General features: G+C 39.7%; 1 protein-coding gene across 3 annotated transcripts in view; it reads left to right on the top strand.

The window, feature by feature from the left end:
• Positions 1 to 4,561: 4,561 nt before the first annotated feature.
• LOC140497018 (histone-arginine methyltransferase CARM1-like) overlaps positions 4,562 to 19,283 on the top strand; it is a 274,761-nt gene continuing 260,039 nt past the window's right edge. For 2 of the 3 annotated variants that reach the window (XM_072597490.1, XM_072597499.1), the window contains exon 1: positions 4,562 to 5,189. In XM_072597490.1, coding sequence (XP_072453591.1) covers positions 4,985 to 5,189 — 205 coding nt within the window. In that variant the 5' untranslated portion in view covers positions 4,562 to 4,984. The remainder of the gene's footprint in view (positions 5,190 to 19,283) is intronic. The other variant, XM_072597508.1, reaches the window with a different exon arrangement.

Consider the following 19,283-nt stretch of genomic DNA (forward strand, 5'->3'; position numbering starts at 1 on the left):
AAAAATTATCTGAAAGAACAAAAGGTCAAGAAAATTAAGGGAATCAATGAAAAATATGAAGGAAGGTAGCCCAGCAGCATAAGATTTCAAACTTCATTAAAAGTGGTAATGATGAAAACAATCTGGTACTAGCTAAAAAATAGAGTAAGGGATCAATGGAATACATTATGTACACAATACACAGTAATAAGTGGCCATAGTAATCTAGTATTTGATAAAATGAAAGATCTAAGCTTTAAGGGCAAGAACTCACCATTTTATAAATATTTCTGGGAAAACTGAAAGCATTTTAGAAGAAAAAAGACACAGATCAACATCTCACAATGTGTACCAAGATAAGGTCAAAGTGAGTGCTCAATTTAGACATAAAGGGTGATACTATAAGCAAATTTGGGGACTTGGAAAGTTTTACCTGTCAGATCAATGGAGAAAGGAAGAAAATAAGACCAAACAAGAGATACAGAGGATCACAGGAAATAAAATGCATAATTTTGATTACATGAAATTAAAAGAATTTGCACATATAAAACCAATGCAGACAAGATTAGAAAAGGAAAGTAGGAAATTGGGGGAGGAGGGGATTTATAGCAAATTTCTGTGATAAAGGTCTCATTTCTCGAATGCGTAGAGAACTGAGCCAAATTTGTAAATATGCAAGTTATTTCTTAATTAATAAAAGGTCAGAAGATATGAACAGTTTATAGAAGAAATCAAAGCAATCAATAGTAAAATGAAGCAAATGCTGTAAATCACTATTGAATAGAGAAATGCAATTAAAACAATTCTGAGGTATCACCCCATACCTATCTTACTAACATGACAGAAAAGGAAAATGACAAAGCTGGAGGGGATGTAGAAAGATAGGTCCACTAATGCACTGTTGGTATAGTTGTGAACTGGTCTGACCATTCTGGTGAATAATTTGGAACTATGCCCAAAGAGCTATGAAACTAAATACCCTTGTAGATATCTTGTGCATACCCAGCAATATCAACACTAGGTCTTTACCAAAGGACCTATATGTTTTCATATATATATGTATATATATATACATATATATATATACACACACATATATACATACATATATGTATATATATATACATATATATATGTAGCAACTCTTTTTGTGGGGGCAAAGAATCAGAAACTGAGGGGGTACCCATCAATTGGGGAATGGCTTAACAAGTTGCAATATATGATTGTGATGGGATATTATTGTGCTTTTAGAAATGATAAGCAGGTTTGATTCAATAGTATCACAAAGAGATCATAAAAAAGGTAAAATATGTACAAAAATATTTATAGAAGCCCCTTTTGTGGTAGCAAGATATTGGAAATTGAGGGGATGCCCATCGATTGGAGAATGGCTGAACAAGCTGAGGTATGGGAAGGTAATGGAATACTACTGTGCCATAACAAGAGATGAACAGGCAGATTTCAGAAAAACCTGGAAAGACTTGTATGAACTGATGCAAACTAAAATGAGCAGAAACAGGAAAACAGAGTATTAGCAACATTATGTGATGATCAACAAAATGCTATCCACATCCAGATCAAGAACCGATGGACTCTAAATGAAGAGTGAAACATACTTTTTCATTTACTTTATTCTTTTTTGTGTTTTTTTCCTTTTGATCTGTTTCTTTTTTCACAATTGTGACTAACATGGAAATAGGTTTTACATGATAGCACATGTACATGACCTATATCAAATTGCCTATCATTTTTGGAATAGGGGAGTAGAGGGAGAGAGAAAAATGTGGAACTCAAATTCTTGCAAAAATGAATATCAAAAATGGTCTTGACCTGTAATTGTTAATGATAGTAATAATATTTTTAAGAGTATGAACAGTTTTGCAGCTCTTTTGGTATATTTCAAAATTGTTCTCCAGAGTGGTTGGACTAGTTTACAACTCCAGTAGCAGTGCATTGGTATCCCAATTTTTCCAAACCCCCTCTAATATTTGTCATTTTCCTTTTCTGGCACATCAGCCACTTTGTAGCTGTGGGGTGGTATCTGACAATTGTTCTGATTTGCAGTTCTCTAATCTGTGGTGATTTAGAGCATTTTTCAAATGTGAAAATTGATAGCTTTGATTTTTTTCTTCTGGGAATTGCCTTTTCATGCCCTTTGATCTTTTGCAAACTAGGGAATGGAGATTTGGCTCAGTTCCCTAAGTATTTGTGAGGTGAGGCCTCAGTCAGAGAAACTTGCTGTGACATATTTTTCCAGTTTCCTATTTTCCTTCTGATTTTAGCTACATTGGTTTAGTTTGTGCAAAGGAGTTTCAGTTTCATACAAAAAAACAAACATGTATTTTACTTCCAAGAAAAAAAAGAAAGAAATCAAAAGCAGGATGCTTTCAGGAAAACCTGGGAAGACTTATATGAACTGATGCAAAGTGAAGTGAGAAGGATTAGGAAAACATCGTACATAGTAACAGCAACTTTGTAACAGTGATCAACTGTGAAAGACTTATCTACCCTAATAAAAAAAAATGATGCAACATAATTCCAAAGGACCCATGATGAAAAATGCCATATGCCTCCAGAGAGAAAACTGATGAACTCTGGGTGTGAACTGAAGTATACATTTTTTAAAAACGTTCTAAATTTTTCTTGTTGTTTTTTTTTTTGCAGCATTGCTATTACGGAAATATGTTGTGCATTATTTCACATATATGACTGATATCTTATTGCTTATCTTTTAAATGAGTGGAGGAGGGGCTGGAAGGAGGAAGAGAATTTGAAACCAAAATGTAAAAAAGAAATGTTAAAAATAATGTTTTAAAAGAAAACATAAACATAGAGGAAGTTGATCTTAACAAGAAGGGTCATCTCTTCATCTGAAACCAGAGTGAGAAGAAAATAGGACTGTGAGAGAAAAGAACAAGAGGAAACTTGCCAAGTATTACCCTCAATTTACTCATTTAAATATATCAAAGTCCTTAACTGAGAGTGTGGCTAGAAGGGAAGATGTGGTCAGTTTGAGGAGAGAAGATCTGAAAGAACTAATGAGGATTCTGGAACAAAGAATCATTTAGGGATGAAGTGATGGTTTGTCAAATGTCACGTGTTGGTTTTTTTTTAACTTCTATGTTTTTCATTTTTGTTCTATTAATGGGAATTCTTCACAGACAGAATTTTGTTACAAATGAATTTGATGGTTTGCAAATTTGAATGGGATTGAAATTAAACTTTGATATAGTTCTAATTAGATCTGTTTTATCGGGGGCATTTAAACTGATTAACGTTATTCATACCATTCTGGATGGGCTGTCATTGATAGGAAAAGAGAGTTCCATCTCTAAAAAGGTGATGAACTTTGAATTTGATCTTTTTAAATATATAGTGAATTTCTGGATTCATTTACCATGAAGTGTTAAATTGGGAGTTACTGGCTTGAAACAATTCAGGCATTTATAGCTGTATGAAGCAGAATTTACCAAGGGAATTAGCTGAGATGTCCCTACAACCAGAGGTTGCAAAAGTGGAGTGCCCTTTCATTGCTGATAGATTGCCAATCATCCATATTACGATTAGATCAGCATTGTGGAGATCTCCAATTAGAGAAGATGTTTTGGAAACTGTAAACTTTCCCCAACCCCTTGATCTGATTTGGAGTAATTCATTGACATTAAAATTCCTGCTTGTTCCCTGCTGACATTTATGAAGGAAGCTTGTGAACACTGAACAGTTGCTTCCAGAATTTGATACAAAAGCCATGGTAATCCAGCATGGGGTACCTGGCTAAGGTGGTAATGCTGAAGGTGGAGAACCTGATGCCTTTTCCATTTTAATAATGTTTTTTTAAAAAGTAAAGACTTGCTTTGTCCAAAATTTTTGGACCATAAATTCATTTTTTCTTCATTTTTTTCAATAGGTAATCCGAGTCAAGTGACTTACCTAGGGTCACACAACTAGTAAGCGTCTGAGGTCAAATTTGAACTCAGGTCCTTCTGAGTGGGGGTTCTAGCCACCAACTGCCCCTCATAAATTACTCTTCATCCCTTTATGTCCTGATGGGAAAGAGGCAAGTACTGCTTCACCCAGTCATTGGGGTAAAGCAGCAAAGGTATAAACGTGGCTAGGAAACCAGGTCCTTGGTAAGTAATGCCTTTTGCTCCCAAGATCAGTTCAGTTGTCACCATCTACACCAGACCTATTCCAGTTCCCAGAATGGCTAGCGCCCACCCTACCCACGGTCTCTCCCTTCTCCCGCTCCCGCCCCCATAACACCCCCACACCCACACACACTACTTTGTATAAATTTTGTATTTCCTATTCACAAGAGAGGGACTGTAGTAGATAAACGAGATAAGAACGTTTGGATCTTTCTTTGTCGATATTCTCAATCACCGGACATGCAGCAGGTGCTTCATAAATGCTTGTTGAAATGAATTGAATCTAACTGAACTGGATGTGCTTCCCAGGGTCTGCTCTGGGAACCAGCCTGCCCACAAAGAGCTCTGAGCCCCTTAGCTGCCCCCGACCCGCCCCCGCGGGGGCCCCAGGGCCGCCCTTAATCCCTGTGCCAGTCCGCTAGCGCAGCCTCAGCGAACAGCAGGTGTCACCCTTTTGCTTCCAAACCCGAGCTCCCACCAGGTGCTTGCCAAGCGCCCCAAGCCGGGCCGAGGAGCGCTCCCCACCCGTGGCGTAGCGGCGTGCGGCGGGGGCACGTCTAAGTGTCCCTGTCCCCACGCGCGCGGAAGGCCATCCACGTGGGCTGCTGTTTTCCTCCCGAGAGGCCGGGCTGGCCTGGAGGTGCCAGAAGGAGCCGGCGGCCCTGGATGCTCCGCCGCTTCTCGGCCGCGCAGCTCCCGCGCTCTCTCCCTCCGCTCGGCCTCCGGTCTCCGGTCTCCGGTCTCCGGCCTCCGGGCCCCGACCCAGTTTCCCGCAGCAGAGCTGAGGCGGCGGCTGCTGCTGCTGAGGCTGAGGCTGCTGCTGCTGCTGCTGCTGCGGCAGCCAGCGCGCCCCTACCATGACTGCGGCAGCGGCCGCGGCTGTGGCGGCCGCTGACACTGACCCGGACCCGGACCCGCGGCCGCTGCGCTACCTCGTCCAACTTCACTTCGTAAATGAGGAGCAGCTCCTGGACGGCCTGCAGCCCTTCCGCCGCAGCTCCAAACCCCTGCTGCTGGAGATGCATCCTGGCGAGGAAGACATTGACCTGACGGTGACGGATGGTGAGTCCGAGGTGCCCTGACCTTTGGCCAGAGCTCGGGATGCAGGCCAGGCGTCTGGATTGGGGCGGGCCAGTGTCGCCGCTGGCTTGGGGAGATGGGTGTGACCAGACTAGAGGAAGGGGCAGAGGTGGGCCCAGAAAAGTGTGAAGTAGGAGGTCTGGGTGAGGGGATTCAGGATAACTGTATTGGAAGGGCTGTCACCTGCGGGAGAGATGACACTTGTCCTGCTTGGCCCCTGTGGGCAGAACGAAGACCAAGGGGTGGAAGATGCAGTCTGGCAGATTGGGGGTGTAAGGAGAAGCTTCCCGAACAGTAAAACTGCCTTTGGAGTTAGTGAGTGCTCCATCTCTGGGGTGGGAAGCGAAGGAGGGTCTGTAAGCAGGGCTTGGATTATCACCTGTTGGGGTTGTTGGAGGCGGAATTCCTGTCCAGGGACAAGTTGAACTAGCAGATCTCTCTGAAATCCCTTTCAAGTCAGTGAATCTTTACTGCAGTCTAGCAGATGCCTTGCTCTAATTTCCCAGCACTAGGGAAAGAGGTTTAGTGAAGGAAAGAGGCTTTCTATATGACTCCAGGAAGAGCCAGAAGCTGGGAACTCAGAATGGAAGTGGATGACTGAGGTCCCCTTGGATTTGTGGTCACAAGTTCTGAAAGAAGCTAGCCTCAAGGAAAGGAGAAGACTGGAGAAACTGAGGAAGGGAGAGGTTCAGTCATATCTTTTTAAGTCCTAGGAAGGTTTGAGTAGATACCAAACTTGTCATTCTACAGCGGCAACGTGGGGTTGAAGGTCTATGAAGTATGAAAATTGATCAACTGGCATTTATTAAGTGCGTAAAACAGCGCCAGGCAGTTAAGTGAGGTTTTGCCCTCTAGAAGGCAGAAAAAGCAAGCCTCATTTGTAAAGGTCAAAAACTGGTGGAGGAGGGGATCACAAGGGTTGCTTGCTCCTTACTAAGAGTTTTAACCACAGTCTCTTGGACCTCCTTAGGTTAAGGTGAAATTATTTCACAATCTAGGAGTAACCAAGAGGTTACTCCTCTGGGACTAAAAGACTAGGAAACATAAGGGTAAAAACTGCTCTTGGGCTTTTTGGTTGTACTCTACTTTCATTCATTTGGGCTGCCTTGAGCACCAAGTGTGTGAGGAGTTCTGTGCTAGGCTGAAAAATAATTTTCTTAGAGGACAGAGAGATGAGGACAGAAGTCCGTCCTTTTGCCTGCTTGCCCTTATGATCATCACCAGATAATAGATTTAGAGTTGGAAGGGAAATGAGGATCATCCAGTCTGTCCCCTTCCTCCCCACTCTTTAAAACATGAAGAAACTAGAGCACAGAGAAGTTAAGTGACTTGCCTCAAAGTCATACAGGCAGCATTAAGTCAAGATTCAAACCTAGCTAACTTTCCATCAAGACAATGCCATATCATACTATGCAAACCTAATTTCATTTTTGAAAAATTTTACTGGACTACTCAATCAGGTGCTAAGTTGTATGAAGCCTGAAACTTAAGTCTCCTAATTAAGTGCTCGTAGCTTCCTAGCACTGTTTCCTCTTAAATTACTCCTTATAAATATACTTTCTTCATCGTGAGATTTCCCAACAGACACAGCAGAGATGTTATAGATATATTTACCTAAATTTCAACAAAGCATTAACAAAGTTGATCATTCCATCCTTATGGATAAGATGAAGTAGAGGATAGATGATAGAACAGTTAGATGAATTCAAAACTGATGAAAGAAGGGCTAACCTCCTACCAATCCCACTTCCAAAAGCATTCATTCATGGTCTAATGTCATTTTGGAAGGAAGGCTCACATCTTGCTCCAGCAATCTGTCCTTGGCCTGGACTGTTTAGTGTTTTAGTCAGGGACTTGAGTGAAGGCATTTATGTCAGCACGCTTATTGAATTTGCAGCTGAGGTGAGACTGGGAAGGATAGCTAAGATTATGGATGACAGGATCCAAAAAAACTTGACAGATGAGCCAAATCTAACCCATGGCACAGAACTGTGATCTAGACTCACATGAGCTAGGTTTAATCTTGAAGATTTCTTCATAACTCTGACTCATGACAATACCCAGGGCTTCCCAGAAAACTTTAGAAGTTGTCTCCTTTCATTCCCTAGAGGAACCCTCAGCTCCAGTTAAGTCATAAAACTAACAAAAAATCAAATATAGGACAATTTTTAGTAAATCTAAAGAATTTGAACCTGAACTCATAAAAAATCAAAACAACTCTCGCCTCTTGGGAGCTCCACTTTGCCACTTGTACCTGGACAGGAGGCCCAGTCATCATACTTATGGATGAATACCATCCATAATGGTCAATACACCGTAAGTTCTACCACCAATCTCTTCTTCTGGGTCCTTGGCACTTATTAAAAGAATTACAGTTAATAAGACTAAACACATAATCTAGTAAATGTTTTTTGAAGTATTCAATAAACATTTATTAAGTGCCTGCAATATGCAAGACACTGTTATTTGTTGGACCTAGAAACATCCAATGACCTCAAAGAATTTACGTTCATTAGGATGATACACTGTGTTCATAATTAAGTAATCACAAAGTTGTTTCAAGGGAGAGAAAGGTGACTGGGTTAGAGGGAGATAGTAGAAAAGGAATCTAGAAAGACTTAGCCTAGGAGGTGTCATTTGAGGTGTGCTTTGCAGAAACCAAGGGATGCTACCTAGAGGTAAGGAGAAAGTTCATTTCAAATATAGGGACCACCTTTGGAAAGGCCTGTATAGGGAATCACTAGTAGGTCAGCTTGATGGGAAAAGAGAACCTGTCAAAGGGAATAATGAAAAATATATCCCAGATTACTTGATTTTCTGATCCAGTTAATTGACTTTGTAACTACCTGAAAGGCTTGGGTTCTGACTTTTCTACATTGAACACTACCTGCATGCTTCTGGCTCAAGTAGGTATCTCAAATTACTCCATGCTGTCATTAATACTTTAAAATTTTTCTGAGTGGGGAAGAAGGTACAATGTAATGGAAGTATGGAGAGATGAGCCTGGGAAATAACTTCTTCATGTCTTCCCTGACATCTAGAAAAACAAGGCAGGAGGGAAGGTGAGAGGAAAGAGGATAGAGGTGCAAGAAAAAGAGTAGGAAGTCATGAAACGAATCTCTTCTGTGTTTGTTGGGATACCTCATGATGAGGAGAGTAAATTTATAAGGAGTACCTTAAGAAAAAATGTTGCTACAAGGCTGGAAACACCTAGACTTAATTAGGAGACCTAAGTTTCCGGCTTAATACAACTTTGGCCAAGTCACTTTAATTCTCTGGATCTCAGTGCCCTCATCTAGAAAATAGAAATATTGGAATAAGCCATAGAGCCAGAGATTTAGAGCTCTAAAGGATGTAAAATTCCTTTTAGCTCTAAATGATGTTCCCAAAGTCATTTTTCAAATTAAGAATATACTAGCTTTCTGTCATTATCCCCTTGGGATTCATTAATCTTCTCCATCCTTAGAAAATTAACCTGATAACTTTTCCTAACATAATCATAGATCATTAGTTCCAGAAGAATTTTTTTTCATTTTTGGTGAGGCAGTTGGGGTTAAGTGACTTGGGCAGAATCACACAGTAAGTGTCAAGTGTCTGAGGTCAGATTTGAACTCAGGTCTTTCTGACTCCAGAAATTCACGGCATCACATAGATACTCCTCCAAAATGATTTTAACAGTAATTTAATCCATCTCCTTAATTTTACAGTTGAAGAAACAGTAAGAAGTAGGACCATAGTTTATGGAACTAAAAGGGTCTCTAAAGAAAACCTAGGTGGCAGAGCTTAGAGATGTGAACACAAGCCCACTGGTCTGTGGTCTTAATCAAGTTCTCTTAAGTGAGGTGGGTTTGTGTGAAGCTACTGATAATAATATCCCCTTGGTGACCAACAGAATAATTTTTGAGAAAGTTCTTGACAATGGAACTTGTTCGTATGATTTTTCCCGTAGCTGTGAAAATGAAGTTGACTCAGCTTTGAGGCCTTAACTCTTAAGTGATTTTTCTACATTTCCCCCAACCACCACCAAAAAAAAAAGTTAAGCTCAAGTCTCTTGGAAAGGATGTTGGCTAATATAGCTCTTGTAAAGCCTAGGGGAGGGGAAACTGCAGCCTCAAGGCCACATGTGGCCTCCTAGGTCCTCAGGTTTGGCCCCTTAACTGAATCCAAACTTCACAGAACAAATCCCCTCAGTAAAAGTCTAGATCCTAGACTATTGGTTTGGATAGCATAGTTTTTTTTCCCTTATAAAGTGGCACAGGATGTCAAGTTCCATTCCAGAGGGATCTGGAAGGGAGAATGTGGCAAAATAGTCTGCCTCTTCATAGACAAAAGGCATATGTTAGATGAAAGGAATGGAATGAAATTAAGCAAAAATTCTCTATACGTTCCCATTTTTGATCCAGTATCCTCTGAAGCCTCCATTCTGTCTCCTAATAATGTATTGTTAGTGACAGCTAATCAGTTCCAGAGGCCTGCCATTAAAATCCTGTTCTGATGCTTCAAAGCGTGGTAGTGACTGGGAACGCAAAAGCAATGCCAGTACAGCGGGAACTCTCAGATCCTATCAAGCAGAAAAGATTTCAAATAGGGGTCAGTGATGGAGTTCATTCTCTGTTATGTGAGCATCTATCTGGCTAATTTCAGAGAGGGCTACTTGGGAGAAAAGAGGGAGAATTAGGAATGGCCTGGTCTAAGAGGTAGGACCTGAGTTGTACTTCGAAGGAAGGTGGGCGTTCTACCTGCCTACTTTGCCATCAACCTGATGGGCTTCACAGGGCTGATGTTTTGGGCACTGGTAACTCCTAAAGACCATGTCAGTACACAAGTGAAGAAACGCAGAAATTTGTATCATTAGATGGAGTACCCGAACTGAGAAAAATCACAGGACATCAATAGAGTGAATTAAAATTTAGTAACTAAGTTTGCCTCATTTTAGAATGAACATCATCAACAAATAACTCGTAGAACTAGCATTTATATAGCCCTTACTCTGCCAGCTACTGTGCTAAACACTTTGCAAATATTATCTCAGCTTATCCTCACAACAGCCCTGGAACATAGGTGCTGTTATTATCTCTGTTTTATAGTTGAGGAAACTGAGGCAGACAAAGGTTAAATAAATGACTTGCCACACAGAGAGTAAGTCTCTGAGGCTGGATTTGAACTTGTGTCTTGCTGAGTCCAGGCCCAACATTCCATCCACCATCCAGCTGCCTTCACCTACCTATGAATAGTTTAGTGTAACAGATCCCCTTGGGGGAAGGAAGGAACATTTTCAAGACTTTAATTTGAATGAATCTTAATAAAATTTTGACATGCATGAGATGGAGGGGGGAGCAAGGTTATTGAAAACCTAACCATAAATAGTGCTACCAAAAGCTGTACTATTGCATTGAAGGAAATTACAAGCCTCATAATAATGGCACTTTATCTCTAAAATATGCTCTATTAAACTGTTATTAAAAATTTGGAATTTTTATTTAGAATTTTATTTAGAAAATTTTATCACTAATTTAAAATTCTCTGAAGTTTCCACTGAGAGTTCCTCACAGGTGAAACTGCTCCCTTCATAACTATATTTTTTGTCTAGATCAGTGATTTCAATAATACTGGGAGTTCCCAGTGTGGAAGATTGGGAATTCCAAAGGCGTATCAGTAATATCTATAATTCACAGTCTCCTAGAGTTCCTGGGGGCACTGAGGGCATGGGAGGAGTCCAGATACTCCAGAGATCATGGAATCATCAGTGTAGCTACCTTTCATATTCAAAATATCAATCTTAAAGTATTTGAAGGACTGGTAAACTTTTAAAAAATAACTTTACAAGTAAAACCTAACTTTTTAAAACCTTTGGAAAAATTGAATGACTTTTATAAAGTATCCCAATAATTGATACCAACTCCCTTCCTTTAGTATCTTAAGATTCACAACACACTTCACATGTACTAACTTTTGTTGTGTGATGGAAGGAGGCAGCGGTAGTATAGTAGAGAAAGGGATGACTAGAATCAAGGAAAGAAGGCTCAGATCCTGCTTACATCTGCGAGCTTGAGCAAGTCATTGGAACTCATTGAATAAGATTTCTGCCAGCTCTAAATGTATGATCTATGATTTTATGAAATAGATAGCATAAATATTATTACGCCCATTTGACACATTGAATATATATATATGTACATATGTGTCTATGTATATATGTGTGTGTATATATAGTGTATTTTGTATATATATGTGTGTGTGTGTGTGTGTGTGTGTGTGTGTGTGTTTACATATATACATATCCTGAGAGGTTGCAGGACTTGCCCATGGTCATACAATTATTAAGCGTATCTAGCAGTCAACAACCAGGTCTCCTGGGCAAGGGGAGGTAGTGTGATAAGGTAGAAAATGATCAGGCGATTTGAGGTCACATCCCATCTCTGCTTGCTGCGCCTGTGACCTTGGGCAAATTACTTAACTTACCTAGGTCCCATTTTCCTCATGTGTAAAATGAAGGGGTTGCAATAAGTGGCATCTGAGGTGTGTTTCAGCACTAGAACTGTGATCTTATAACTTCCCATTTGTATTCTCAACTTTGTTACTTTTTCTTGAGGGAACAGAAAGTCTTTTAATTAAATCACAAGATAATGAATCAATGAATCATAGCTAATCAGGTACATTTATAATGATCTCAGCTAGTGGATTCCAGGAGATGCCAAGGGCTGCTTGCTCCCAGTTGACAACAGTCATTTAGATGTGACGAGAAAACATCTTTCCTTGATATTAGTGTTAGAGAATAAGTGTGGTATGGTAGCCCTGAACTTGGGAGTCAGAATATTTTGCCCTACCATTTAGTAACAGTGTAACTTGCAGCAATTTGATTGGCATCTTTGTGACTTGAGACTTTTTTATCTGTTTTGTTTTTGTATCTCTAAAAATTGGGTCAGCAATACCTGTTCTCACTCATAAGGACGTTGTGCTAATTAGTTATAAGAAAAATAGAGCAGGAAAGTGTTCTGGAAACTGTATAGTGTTATGCAGATGTAATGAATTAATAGACAGCAGAAGCTTCCTGAGAGGTCTCATCAAGGGGTGAAGGTTTCCCAGTGCTCTGGAAGGATGTTCCAGCTGAGGGACATCTCTGTCAAGGTCTGCCAGTCTTGAAAATCTTGGCAACACCTGTTATGTGAAGAGCGGCTGAGCTAACCTGGAGAGGCTCATCTCCCAAAGGTGATAAAACATGCAGCATGAAAGTTACTTTTTAGTCATTCTCTTAAGACAATCATAATTGATTGGCTGTTCAGGAGAGGCAGTATGATAAAAGGTAAGGCACTGTAGTTTGGCATGGGGGGGAGTTGGTTGGGAGGAGAGGGGAGATAGACTGAGAGACCCAAAACCCCATAGCTTGCAGTTTAGGTGTTGTGGAAGAAGGAAGGAGAGAAACTCTAGGGCATGAGGGGAAAGAGCACCACATAGTCACTGCTGGGAACCTTGCTTTCCAAGAGTGTGGGGAAAAAAGATCAGGGTCTGGCCTGGTAAAAGTTCAGGAAGAGTCATCAGGAGGAGGAAGCTTCCTTTTTTATTTTTATTTTTCAAATTTTGTTTATTTGTTTATATGTGTGTGTATCTATGTAAATTTTCTTGCTACCTTGGTGCCAAAGATGTATTGTTTGTATTGCTGCAGCCCTCTAAATTTGAATGCTCTGAGGCCAAGCCTTGGATGCCAAATCAATCGATAAAGTGCTGTGTTTCAGGTACTGTTCTAAGAGGCAAAAGACAGCCCCTGCCCTCAAGGAGTTTACCATGTACTGGGGGAGACCACATGCAAGCTTCTACAAAGCAAGTTATACACAGGGTAAATGGGAAATAATGAACAGAGAGAAAGCACTGGAATTAAAAGGATTTAGGGAAGGATTCCAGTAAATGATGGAATTTTAGTTGGGGCTTGAAGGAAACCAGGAAGGTCAAGATCAAAAGTCAAAGTGGAGGAGGGAGAACATTACAGGATTGGGGAATGGACTGAGAAAATGCCTGGAATTGAGTGAAGTGATATGTTCGTGGAAGGACCAAGAAGCCAGGGTCACTGGATCAAAGAGTATATGTCTGGGGGAGTAAGGTGTAAAAAGACTGGAAAGATAACAGGGGGCTAGGTTATAAAGGGCTTTGAATGCCAAACAGATAATTTTGTATTTGATCCTGATGGTGATAGGGAACCACTGGACTTTATGAAGGATGACATGGTCAGATCCTTGTAAGAAAATCACTTTGGTGGCTGAATGGAGGATGGATTGGAGTTGGGAGAGACTTGAGGCAAGGAAACCAATTGGAAAGATATTGTATTAGTCCAGATCATGATGTTTGGGGTGATCATCTTTATTTTCACTAACCTCTAACTTAAATTTAGCATTCCTTTCGATTATTCAACAGCATTCTTCTGAGAAGGGATCCATTGGCATCATCAGACTGCCAGAGGCTGGCATGACAGGTTAAGGACCCTGGTTCTAGAATTTAGCAGCAAAGAAGAAGAGAAACATAGGCTGGTAACTGCCTTATCACTGCAGTGAGAATGGCGGTGTGCTCTGACTGGCCTTTTTCATGGAGTGCTTTATTTTCCCCCTGGGTGCTAAAAATGTTGCATCTGCCTTGAGTTGTAAGATTGAAAATATTGAGTCATACTTGAGGAGGCAGAAGTAAAGAGTAAGAGGTTATTTTAATTGGTATAAATAAATGCTTTATTTAAATGTAGATTGTAAATTAACTCTGATTCTCTACTTCTTGTGGGGGAGAGGTTCAAGAGTGTGTGTGTGTGTGTGTGTGTGTGTGTGTGTGTGTGTGTGTGTGTGTGTGTGTGAGTGTGTGTGTGTGAGAGACAGAGAGAGAGAAAGAGAGTACCTGCCCTGATTGAGGATATTGAGGCCTAAAAGGAAAAAAAAAAACAATTGGTGATAACAAAGGGAAAATTGATAAATCAAAAAGACAAGCATGCATAAATAATCTCTCACTGTAAAGGTTACTTGTCAAGTCAGGCATTGATTTTATGATTAATGCATAGCAAGAATGACAGTTTTCTGTCCTGGAAATCACATTTGACAGAGGACAACGTGGTGAAGAGTAGTTATGAAGTGTATGATCTTCTCTCCAACTTTCTTTTCTCCAACCCCTCCTCTCCATCCCTGCCAGAAACCTTTCACGTGTGACCACGCCACTCCCCATGGTTTCCTATTACTGTTTTTCTTGTTGGCCAGTCATGGCTTTGCCCATGGGGTATTCTTGTTAAAGGTACTGGAGTGGTTTACTTTTTCTTTCTCCAGTGTTTCCCCATTTTACAGATGGACAACTGAGGCAAATAGGGGTTAAGTGACACAGCTAGCAAATGTCTAAGGCTGGATTTGAACTCAGGTCTTTCTGACTTCAAGCCCTGAAGTCATGGGAAAAAAAAGTAGAGCTCTATCCACTGCACTACCTAGCTGCCCTATTTCTCTATTACCTTTAAGATAAAAATAACAATTTCTCAGATTAGCTGAGAGAAGATTTTGAAAATTTGACCCCAGCATACTTTTTCAGCTTTATTTCTCATCATTTTTCTCCATATATTCTTCATTCTAGCCAAACACCCCCACTGAGTCTTTTCCAAACTCATTTGACAAATATACTTCGTACAGACTGTGCTCCATGCTTGGAATACACTACTTCCTCACCTGGATCATTTGTAATTTTTAGGTTCCTTTATGGTTGAATTCAGGTACCACTTCCTACATAAAGCATATTCTGATCTCAGTTGTTAGTTGCTAGCTTACTTCTGGAATTATTTTAGACTTATGTAACAGCCTCTCTGGCTGGACTCACTCCCCCAACAAGCACCAGCAATGTCAGGTTATGTCTTCAGAGAGGCAGCTGTTATTACTCTCAGAATTCTAGATCTAACCCTCCTAACCCATAGCTCAGTAGCCTATACTGGCATGCTTCCTCTTAATTAACGATATGCCAGTAGACTTTATTCTTTAGCAAAGCCATTTACTAAATAGTAGTAAAAACTACTTATTTTGGGAGAAAAAAACCATTTCCCCCTAATACAAAACCTGGGGCACATTTTTTTCCCAACAAATACAGCCTTATTAGGGGTGGGGAGATAGAATGTGCATCATTTAAAATGACAATGCTAAAAAAAAAATTAAATAAAATGACAGTGGTAATCAGGCCCATGTTCAGGGAGCACATGTAGCCAACACAACTCATAACTCCAGACCAGCCTGGCTTCAATGTTCTTCCCTTCTCTGAAGAGCCTCCTGAAATTTGATGTGTGACATGGTATCAAAGACAGATAAATGTGCAGCTCAGCTGAAGTGATGTCACCTATGTCTCTGCTGGATTAGTCTCTCTGCTGTTGGGCCAGGTACATCTCTTGGGGCTCACTCTTTGATGGCAGCTGCAGTATTTTCATCATCTTCAGCCATTGGCTTAAGATGGTTACTTGACTCTTTCAGCATGAGCAACAACCTTTGCATTAGGTTTGGCAGAAGCCTCTTAGACTCAGAGCATTACCTCTGAGCTTTGTTACCTGTAGGCATAAGGCAAGAGAGGGCTGGGTTCCTCTTTGCTAACTCTTCCTAGTTAAGAGCAACTCTCCTCGTTAAGGAACTCTGCCTTTGTTTGTGGTGATCCAACACATGCAGCCAAATACATCCCAATCTCTGGTTGAGGTCTTATGTAGATGAGAGGCTGAGGACAGAGGTCTAAATGCAGACTGCACAGACTGTGCTCTAGAAGCAAGTCCAGTGTTTCACCTGCTCTGCATATGAAGTTAGCTTCAGCCCATTTCTAAGGTTTGGAATGCTTATTTTGCATCTGAAAGGTCTTCCCTCTACATTTCTATGTGTCTACATTTTGTCCTTATGATAGGGTCCAAAAAGGATGTTCTCTATAAAGTGAAAGAAGGGAAAGAAAGTAGGAATTAGAGAAGCCATATATTTTCCTCTACCTCCAACAAGTCTTTAAACACATTTCATAGGCCCTGCTTCTTTTTAGTAACTTATTGTCCAAAAGTAATTTTTGTATAGGAGTGTGGTAGGGGAGGGGAAAGATTGAAAAGGAAACTTCTATAAGAAAATGTTTACATGCTTTCTAGATAAGGGGTTCTTAACCAGGGTCCATGAATTCAGATGGCAAAAAATATATATATAATCTTTATTTTAACAAAATTGGTTCCTTTTGTAATCCTAATGTTTTATTTTATGCATTTACAATCATTATTCTGAGAACATTATTCTAAAGAAAAGGTCTGTAATAGGTTACACCAGATGGCCAGTGGGGTCCATGATGCAAAATGGTTAAGAATCCCACTTTAAATGTACAGAGGAAGACCACAGTAGGACTAAAGAAAAGATAGATAATGGTATGGAAAGAGTATGGGAATTGTAGTTAGAGGAGCTGAATTCTCATTCTAGCTTGGCTATTTACCACAGGGGTGTCCTTCAGCAAAGGGTTTCAATATATCTTTAAAATGAAGAGTTTGGAATAGATCAGAGGCATCAAACTCTTGAACTTGGACCTCACATGGTAGAGTGCACTGGAATCAGATTAAAATGGAACTAGGAAATATTTAACAAAATAAATAAAAATGCAATTCAACATAATGTTAATTTGTAGCTTTCTAAGGCATTACGTGACTGAGGAAACTATTTCTATTTGAGGTTGACACCATTGGACCAGATTATTTCCCTTTTTTCCATGTAAAACATATTTCCATATTAACCATATCACAAAAAAGCAAGAAAAAATAAAGCAAGGAAATTATACTTCAATTTGCATTCAGTTCATCAGTTTTTTCTCTGGACATGGACAGCGTTTTTTTCATCATGAGCCAATTTGATCATTGTATTGATCAGAGTAACCAAGTGTTTCAGTTGATCACCATTATGGCATTGCTATTACCATATGCGATGATTCCCAGGTCTTCTCACTTCACTTTGCATCAGTTCATACAAACAAATTCATTCCTTGTTTTGTCCATGCTCCTCATCACCGCAATCATATGCCTCAGCTTGTTCAGCCATTCCCCAATTGATGAGCATGCCCTCAATTACCAATTCTTTTCCACCACATAAAGAGCTGATAAAATTATTTTTGCATTTTTCCTTTCTCTTTGATCTCTCTGGAGTACCAACCTTGTGGAAGTATTTCTGTCTGGGTCAAAGGGTAGAGTTTTATAGATTGACTGAATTATTTCTAAGCTTTCACCTAGCTCTTAATAAATTAGAGTGGGATTGGAGGATGTGTTCACCAGATTCAAAGTTTGTTGTAAGGACAATATTTTGAACTTCTTGCTTCATTGTGCTTGTGTGTATGTGTGTGTGTGTGTGTGTGTGTGTGTTTTCAATTATGGTTTTGACAACAATAATAGATTTGCTAAAAATAAAAATACCTTACATTAATATCATACTCTACAGCTTGATCAATTTCTTGGGTTTTGCTTTATGGAGTAGGACTAATTCCATATACCTTTTCTTGAACTGGATTAAATCTTTAAGATTAAAAAAAGTTCTGTAGAAAGCATAAAAGCATAAGGACTTAATGTGATTACTCTTCTGTCTCTTCTGGAGATATGCTTTTATCTTGAGAAGAGCCACATCCTTTCCCAAAATTAAAAATAATGATATCTGTAGAGTTAAAAGGAGATATAAAACCTTGTTCCATATGACTTACCATGGATTTGGTAACAGGTTCTATTGAGAATAATAAAATAATTAATTAGAATATCAGTCAGAAAGAAATGAGCTCTAAAACAGACACTTTGCTTTAAAAGAACCCCACCTCAATTTAAATGTTTCTCTGATCAGTTTCAGATAACTGATAAAGTTTGCAAGTAACTACTGGAAAACCACTCAAGTCTATGGTATTACCTCATTATTTCCATGGTCAAGTAGGAGATGATATATGAGTTTGTTTAATGGAGCAAGCCCTAAACCTAGAGAGAACCTAAATAACCCTAAGCTACTTGACATTTACTGCCTAATACAATGTAAGCTGGTTGAGTACACTTAGTGCCACAATTCAAATCCCAGCCTAGACTCTTACTTGCTCTGTGATCCTGAGTAAGTTCCCATCTCCCAGCCTCAGGTTCCTTGTCTGTAAACTGGGATAAAAGTAGCATCTGCCTCCCAGAGTTTTTAGGATGAATGAGATCTAATATGTATGAAAGTCTTCACAAACTTTAAAGAGTTATTTAAATGATAGGTTTTGTTGTTTTTCTTTATAGCATTCTATCTCCTTTCTTCTTCATGTACTCTCTCTCTGCTCCTAACACTTAGAATCCCTAATTTCTATCGTATCTCAGCTCATGTACTACCTCTAGCTTTTTCTGACTTCCAGTGCCCCTCCTCTGGCTGCTAGTGCCACCTCAGCATTGTTTGATATTTATTTTGTATTTACTTATATGTATATCAGTGGTTTCCTGATACAACATAAGCTCTTTGAAGATAGAGAATTTTTCAGTGTTGTCTTTGTAACATTAGAGCCTAACACAGAGAGGGAATAATTAATAATTGTTGATTTATTTTATATTTTTCAGATTATTTTGAACCAAGAATTAAATCACCAAATGATCTGCTTGTGTTTTAGCATTTAAAAAAAGACATTTTCACATATGTGGATGAGTGATGTATTTGTTTAGTTCTCGTCTGGGTTATTGACCTTGCATGAAAGAAAGTTAATGTTCTCATATACGCAAAGTTTAATTATTTTCTTAATTGTGACTTTAGAAAATTCTATCCTTCTAAATTTTTATCAGTATATACCATATATTCTTCCACTGTGGGAAAAGATTCCCTAGTACCTTTGTGTATTTTTGTTGTTGTTGAGTCATTTCAGTTGTGTCCAACCCTTTGTGATCCAATTTGGGGTTTTCTTGGAAAAGATACTGAAGTGGCTTGTCATTTCCTTCTCCAGCTTATTTTGTAGATGAGGAAACTGAGGCAAACAGGGTTATTTAACCCAGGGTCCCATAGCCAGTAAGTGTCTGAGAGGAGATTCGAACTCTTGAAGACTCATCTTCCTGACTCTCAACCTGGCACTCTATCCACCATGCCACCTAACTGCCCC

Source organism: Notamacropus eugenii, chromosome 1, assembly GCF_028372415.1.
Source record: "Notamacropus eugenii isolate mMacEug1 chromosome 1, mMacEug1.pri_v2, whole genome shotgun sequence".
Lineage (NCBI taxonomy): Eukaryota > Metazoa > Chordata > Mammalia > Diprotodontia > Macropodidae > Notamacropus > Notamacropus eugenii.